This window comes from Micropterus dolomieu, linkage group LG09, assembly GCF_021292245.1.
Source record: "Micropterus dolomieu isolate WLL.071019.BEF.003 ecotype Adirondacks linkage group LG09, ASM2129224v1, whole genome shotgun sequence".
Lineage (NCBI taxonomy): Eukaryota > Metazoa > Chordata > Actinopteri > Centrarchiformes > Centrarchidae > Micropterus > Micropterus dolomieu.
In genome coordinates this window covers 8,303,889-8,312,175 of record NC_060158.1, presented here as the reverse complement: position 1 = coordinate 8,312,175, position 8,287 = coordinate 8,303,889, and the positions used below count along the sequence as shown (strand labels likewise).

At 39.9% G+C, this 8,287-nt stretch overlaps 1 protein-coding gene across 1 annotated transcript in view; it reads left to right on the top strand.

The window, feature by feature from the left end:
• Window positions 1-1,081: 1,081 nt before the first annotated feature.
• LOC123976379 (sodium/hydrogen exchanger 3-like) overlaps window positions 1,082-8,287 on the top strand; it is a 20,396-nt gene continuing 13,190 nt past the window's right edge. Inside the window, exon 1 of the mRNA XM_046058493.1 lies at window positions 1,082-1,355. Within this exon, the coding sequence (XP_045914449.1) occupies window positions 1,082-1,355 (274 nt within the window). The remainder of the gene's footprint in view (window positions 1,356-8,287) is intronic.

Sequence of the window (8,287 nt, the reverse complement as noted above, 5' to 3'; positions counted from 1 at the left end):
CCAAGTTATGTGAGTTGTTGAGTTGGGGGAAATTTTATAAACTCTTTGAAACACTGACTACGACAAATTTGTTATTATTTGTCCCCAAAGTTATTCCTTTCTTTGTATAAAAATATAGTGTCAGCTTGTCCAAGTCATTGACTGTGTAAAAAAAGGTCCAGGTGTGTTGCAGTAGCAGTAACCTACTCTGTCACTAGATAAATGCTATGTCTTGTAAACAGCAGATGACTCATCAATATCCCCACAGCTATTGGTGAGCCCGGCCTTTTGGTCAAACGGGACAGGAGGTGACGAGATGACTAAGTTGACCATAATACAGGCCCTCCCTGGCTCTCATTCTGTGGCGACACTTTAATTGTTCATTTAATCCACTCAAAAACACTCCCAGTACGGCCTCATCGTGCCATTTAGTGTCAGCAGCCAGTCAGTCACACTTCTAACCCTCTGGAAGAGATATAACGTCGCTTGGCAGCATTAACACTGTGGTGATCTGAAGATGGAAATGAAAGCCTCAAAGGTTTGCGTGGTAACTGGCTGAAATTAACTGCCTATGCCCAAGATAATGCTCTCCCTCTTAATAATCCCATTACGCAGTGTACTTTAAATTGATCAGAAAGAAAAGTCAGCGGCTGCTGGTTTGAACACTGTTGAACACTGTAGCAGGAAACCTTAGCACCTCCCTAGATCTCCAGTGAAGAACTCCAGATCGAGAGCATAAAACTGTCTGGGTTGATTGGCGGAGATGCAGGTAGAGCAGCAGAAGGGAGAGGCTATCAAAACTTCCGTTGAGTAAAGTGGTCAAACTAGCTGGTCTGGGTGAAAAGTGGGAGGAGACTAGCATCAGGATGGGCTGAGCCTCGCCTTTCGTAAAAAGCTGGCAGAGCGGAGATCAGAGAGGAGGCCACAATTCTTAGGCCAGTTAAAGATGTAAGACAAAGGGAAATAGACCTGAGAGGGAAGGAGAAGACACGGGAAAGGAATGAGAGATTCACACACCATCTGCGGTTGACCTGAACACTTGCATTAGCCTAAATTTAACTAACTCAGTTAACTAAGACTTTGTGGAGAAATTTTCCCAAACATGGCAACTTCTTGGCGATTTGCCGTTTTTCTCTGCATGCTGCTGATGGCGTCCAAGACCTCCAGCCTAGCCAACAATGGCACAAAACAGAGCACTACGACAAGCAGTGTTCATGACACCACTGCAAGCTCAGGACATAACCCAAGTGGTGGAGGCGGTGGTCATGTAGCACAGCCTATCACCACTCTACCTATTGTGACCTGGAAGTGGGAACATGTCTCCACCCCGTTCCTGGTGGCCCTCTGGGTCCTGGTCTGCTGGCTCTGCAAACTTCGTGAGTCCTACCAAGTCTTTACCATGGAGCGCTAATCTGACCTCAGCTACATCTGAAAAGTCATTTTAATAGTAAATATGATTTAGTTAGTATATTTTTGATAAACTTATTCTGGTGACCCAATTAATTGTAACAGTTGATTGTTATTAGGGCATTTTGTCAGCGAGTAGAGAGCAGTATTAATATTTCTGAGGTTAGGGTGGTTGATATTTGCTGTTGAAGAAGTATTTAGACCTTTAGTTAAGTAAAGTATAAATACCACAGTGTACACAAGCAAAAGTCCTGCATTTATAATTTCATTTAAGCAAAATTCTGGAAATATTACCAGCAAAATCTATTGAAGTCTTCAAAGTAAAAGTAATAAGAAGAATTGCCCCTTTTATATTATTATAGTGTTATAGTATTATATATCACTTGATCATTCTATTTTATACCTTTATATGGTTTGGTAATTCAATCCATAGCAATGCTTTATTTTAAAATATGATCATGCATTCAGTTCAGTATATTAGGTACACCTAGCTAAATTCATACAGTCTAATATAATAGTCTGGAAATAAATCCTACCATCATGAAGGTTATTATATTCAGTGTCTGAGGTGTTGAGTGAACTAAATGGTCATTTTGGAAGCAAAGAGTCTGTGGTGCTGTTAAACAGTTTTGCATTATATTGAGAGGTGTTTTTAATATTTTAGTAGAGTAGATTCTGAAGTAATGCAATTGGAAATACTTAAATAAAGTACCTCACAATCATACTTTGGTACTATAACATTTTCTTTTACAATATATGTAATTTTAAATTACAATGTGGTGACATAATGATCTTAAAGAAAATTCATTGAAAATTCATTGAAGAAACCATTGATGGATATTTGTCTTGTATATACCTGTGAAACTGATACACTTAATAAAAATACAAAAGTACAAAAGTCCTGTAAATCCAGTATTGCCATAAAGCAGATATTTAGGTGGTAGCTGCCCCAGTCTATATTGGTAGAAAAACTCTATAATTTTATTGTATCTATCGTCATTTCTCTCAGCCTCATTCTTCTTAGGTGTAGGGTTTGGTTGCAACTGGGTCTGTAAAATATCTATCAATCCATGGTACTGTCAGGCGGTTTTGATCAAAACTGTCACCCAATGTAATATTACATGCTTTTCTAAGATGTCTGTGTTTCAAGACAAAAGCAAAATATGCTGAAATAATAACTTGAACATAAATTGGGCCCTAAAGAGAGCTTGACCTAAGCCTAAGTACTTGTCTTGTGATCACAGAACCAGGTCATTCATTAACAGTTTACACAACAGACGCAAATGGGTTGCAGCTCTGTGAACAATGCAAATGAATGTGTGTGTGCATCTGTGGGTGTACCACCAATGACAAATATGGGACTGTGATTATCTGTATATGATGCAGAAAATGACTGTGGATACCCAAACAGTGAAATCAGACTCAAATAGAATGATCAGTTTTGGCTTCCAATTCTAAAAGTTTGATAATATATATACATATACATATACATAATATATACACTTTTCTGTACATTCTTTACGTTTATTTAAATCTAAAAACTGATTTGCAAGTAGGGGTTTTAGCAAGTGTCTTGAATTAGAAGGATTGCAAAAGACAAAAAATTATAATTTAAATCACCACACCTTTAAGGTAATGTAGACTTCACAATCGTTTAGAAATCGTTTAAATGAAAAACATTAGAAAAAGCTATGTCTGTTTAAAAGGTTTAAAACATTTACAGACTAACATGCTGCTTCATATAAGGATACAACATATGGAGATAACAGGACTCATTTATGGTTGTTCAGTCAGGACAGCACTGTGACGAATTTGTTCTGCAGCGGGAAACCATTACTTTACTTTATGCTATGGATTTCAATATGATTTAAGAATGTATGTTGTTGGTTTGTCAAACTTAACTAGAACATATCAGTTACATAAAGTATGAAACAAATATCATTGAAGAAAATGAGAATTATCACGTTAAAGCGTATTTCAACTTAAAAAATCCATAAAGGTGTCCTGTTTAACATTAGGTCAAATAAAACATAAAACTTAATGTGATAATTCACACAGTTAACAAACAGGAAGTTGTTGAAATCAAATATAGTATCAGCAATTTTTTTTTAAGTTCACAGGGGTCCTTGCAGTGAAATCGATGGATTTCTGGATATTAAATGTTCATCTGCAACCCCTCACACTTTTACAAGACACTTTTTTTTACAGCCTATCATTTTTTAATTTAACTTATTTTGTATATTTATTTTCTAACTTAAGTAATTTGCTTTTATCCATATATTAGCATATTAATATAGTCATGTTCTCAGATGTACTGTAGATATTGTAATGAACGAATATCATGTTCTACAGATGACTGAACTTTTCCAAGGGTTGATTTCATGTCACAGATGGGGACAATAAAAACATCTGTCAGCTTGTTCTCCTCCTGTGTTGTCGAAAAGTTTCGGAGCAACAGAGACACAGAGCGTCCCCATAACCATCGTAGCTCACTTTCACTCCTGCCTGCAGGAAGAGAGGGAGAGATGCGTTCATGCTTGACTGTGCAGGTTGAGCAGCTAAATGTTCTTTTAACTCTTTGATGCACAAAATGGGTCAAAAGTGACACTGCCTGAGTTTTAAGTTTCTATATCTTTGCAATAAATTAATTTCATCATTCAGTATTCCAGGTATTCCTCAAATAAGTTGTTTTTGATCATCACACATCAATATTGTCATTTTTCCTTTTTGAATAACAATAAATTTTGTATCAGTACCCTTGTGCATTTTCTATGTAATTTCATGCATGGTTGAGTGTTTCTTTGCTATATCATTTGGAATCATTTTATTTCATTATTTAATATTTCAAGTAGTCATTAAATATTTAGTTTTTGATTACCACAAACCATTATATTTATTTTTACTTTCTTACTGTATTAACAAACATAGTTTTTGTAATTCTACATCAATTTAACACACATGGGTCAAAAATGACCCGTATGTTTTCACTATGGAATTTGATAGAAACATTTTATTAATTGTAAATGTTTGCTATTAGGAACATACTTACTGCAGATCACTATTCACCGGCTACACATTTCATAACTGAACTGAACTTTTGCACATTTCAAGCATGTAAGCCTATTTTACAATTGTTTTACCTAAGAAAATATTAGATATCTTGTGAAAGATAACTGTAACTTTTACTAGCAAAACTCATTCACATTTTCATAGGATGTTAAAGGAACCAGGATTTTACATCCATGGAATCACATAGGTTTTTTATAAAACCTGAAAGAACATGATATATTTAACCCTTAATTGTACATTTAAAAATGACCAAAACATTACTTAAAAATAAAGCACTTTAGTCATAGCCAATGAAATATAAATGTAAATTATGCATATTGTTATGGGCTGGAGAAACAGAGGACTCCTTGCAGACACAAAGGCTGAAGTACAAATAGTGGATTTAATGACAGACTCAAAAATGTTTTCAGGAGTTTCAGGCTGAAAGTAATTGAGAGTGGGCAGGCAGGCGATAGAAAAACAGTGCAGACAAACTGAATGCTCCTCTCTACGTGACCAAGACCTGAGGCACAAGTAAAAATTAAGCACAGGATTTAAGACCAGAGCAAACAAACGAAGCAAAAAGTACTTGGAAGTCTTTTAAAGACTTACAGTGACTTGTGTACCACAAGCGTACACACACACACACACACACACACTCACACACACACATTGCAAAAAGTAGCAAAGCCATGACTTTCATGTAAAAAGTACAGATCAGGTCACCGTGGTCATCCCCTGACGTGTCTTCCTGTGGATATCAACTCTCTTGATGCTGCTGGCTGCTGTGTTGTCTTCAGCCCTTTTCTTGACTAAAGCAAGTCACCTGCCTCTGATGGTTTCTCATACTGTGAAGAGAGTCTGGTGGGTCCAGGAACACGAGCTTCATCAGGTCACTCACATGATCTGTAAAACATGGCAGAGTCACTGTTACTTATATATTTAAACCATATACAACTGTAGGTACATTTAGTCCTGAATGAAGGAGAAGCGTGTCCTAACCCCAACCCCAACCCCGTGTACTCCAGAAGAGGTCTATTTATTGGTGTGGATATTAGAAAGGCCTGAGGATCTGGCAGTTGACTCCAATGTCATCAAAATGTGTAGTTATTGTAACAGCATCTAACAGTGCAAAAAATATATTTCTTTATCAAGTACAGAGGAAAACCATAGACTGTATGAGGAAAACAACAAACAAACATATGACATGGACTGTAACTTGTGTTGTGACTGAGAAAAGCAAACTTTTCCAAATGAGAATATTGCCGGACACCTATGAGGATCTAGGAGCAGAGTGGCTTGTGTATGCTAATAAAGTTAAGCTAGAGTTGAGTATTCAGTATGAATTTCCACAAAAAGTAATTTGAAAAAAACAAATAAACTACTACTCTGGTTATTTAATTGGTTCCTTAATTAAAACTTGACTTCTTCCCTCTCCTGTAGTTTTGTGCTTTCTCATCCCCCTCATCTCTCCCAGGTGCAGAGCTGCAGGCTCATTGCAGAGGGGGCTACGACCTCTAGTGGGCTCTTATAATGTGGGCACTTTCTTTCCCCCACAATTTTATTTGCTTGAAACAGCAATGGAAAGAAATACAGGCTAACAGCTGATTTTACACCTGTAGTTTGGTTCATCTAGCATCATGGATATTGGTGGCTGGTTTGGCTAAATTGGGTATGTAAAAAACATTTGAGGAAATAAAATGTGCTTGAAATTTTTTTTTTTAATGATCTAGGCTGGTACAGGTACTGTACTGGTACTGGTGGAACAGGGTATCGTGCCCAAGGACACTTCGACCCCGTCAACCTTCCATGCTCTATCTCCTGAGCCACAGCCGCCCCTAGACAGCATTTAACAAGAGTCTCCCTGTGGTCTGGACAGAGAAATCAACATGTTGAAATGGGTCTTTTTGTAATGGTTCAGTAGATTTCACTTTTAAATAAACTTCAGTGACACTTTGTTAGGCCATTAAGTCAAGTCAAGAGCAATTTCTAAATCCTAATACTCACTACCATGCTGGTTAATCATATGTCCAGAATTGCACGTTCTTAGTTGAGTGCACCAGTTAGTGATAGACAGCATATTAAGTGTCCCACCAGGTACATTAACATACTGGACCACTGCTACACTACAATAAAGGATGCCTTTCGCTCTGTCCCTCGTGCAGCCTTAGGAATCTCTGATCACTGTCTGGTTCATCTTATCCCGTCTTACAAACAGAGACTGAAATCTGCTAAACCTGTTGTAAAGAGTGTGAAGAGATGGACAAAGGAGTTGAAGCTGGATTTACAAGCCTGCTTTGACTGTACTGCCGGAGTGTTTCTGAGGCTGCAACCGCTGACCTGGACGAACTAACTTACACTGTGACATCCTAGTTTTTTTTTCAGTTTTTGTGAGGACGTGTGTGCAGTCTAAAACCTTTATCCTACAACAACCAAAAATCCTGGTTCACAGCAAAACTCAGGCAGCTTTGTCAGACCAAAGAGGAAGCCTTCCAAAGTGGGAACAGAGTCCTGTAAAACCAGACCAGGAACACTCTGACTAAAGACGTCAAAGCAGCAAAGAGATACTAAGCTGAAAAGCTAGGAAACAGCTTCACAGCCAGCAGTCCTGCGTAAGTGTGGAAAGGCCTGCGGATGCTCACTAACCCCCAACTCTGCTGGTACTCAACCATGCAGACCAGCTAGTCCCCATTTTCACACAGATCTTCCACAGATCACTGGAGCTGTGTGAAGTTCCCTCCTGTCGCCCTGACATCTGTAGTTATGAAGTCCTTTGAAAGACTGGTGTTGGCCCACCTGAAGGACATTACAGGCCCCCTGCTGGACTCCCTGCAGTTTGCCTACAAGGCTAACAGGTCAGTGGATGATCCTGTCAACTTGAGACTTCATTACATCCTGCAACACCTTGACTCTCCAGGGACATATGCAAGGATCCTGTTCGTGGACTTCAGGTCGGCACCAAACTCACCCAGCTCACTGTGCCAGCCTCCACCTGTCAGTGGATCACAAACTTCCTGACTGACAGGAATCAGCAGGTGAGGCTGGGGAACATCACATCCAGCACCCGGACTATTAGCACTGGCGCCCCCCAGGGGTGCGTGCTCTCCCACCTGCTATTCTCCCTCTACACCAACGACTGCACCTCAGGAGACCCATCTGTCAAACTCCTGAAGTATGCTGATGCTCATCCGGGACGGTGACGAGTCGGCCTACAGACGGAAGGTTGATCAGCTGGCTCTCTGGTGTGGCCAGAACAACCTGGAGCTTAACATGCTTAAAACTGTGGAGATGACCGTGGACTTCAGGAGGAGCCCCCCCACTCTGCCCCCCATCACCATACTCAACAGCCCTGTGTCTGCTGTGGAATCCTTCAGGTTTCTGGGTTCCACTATATCCCAGGACCTGAAGTGGGAGCTCAACACTGACACCATCATCAAGAAGGCCCAGCAGAGGATGTACTTCCTGCGTCAGCTCAGGAAGCTCAACCTGTCTACGGAGCTGCTGATCCACTTCTACACAGCCATAATCAAGTCTGTCCTCTGCTCATCCATCACTGTCTGGTTTGGATCTGCCACCAAAATGGACAGGAGCAGACTACAACGGACAGTCAGGACTGCAGAAAAGATCATCTGTGCCAACTTGCCCTCCATTCAGGACTTATACATTTCCAGTTCAGGAAACGGGCAGGAAACATCACTGCAGATCCATCTCACCCCGGACACAACCTGTTCCAGCTCCTCCCCTCTACAAAGCAGTGTACGCCAAAACCAACAGACACAGGAACAGCTTCCCATAAGCCATCACTCTGATGAACAGCTGACTCAGACTCACAATGTCAGGAACTGGCTACCAC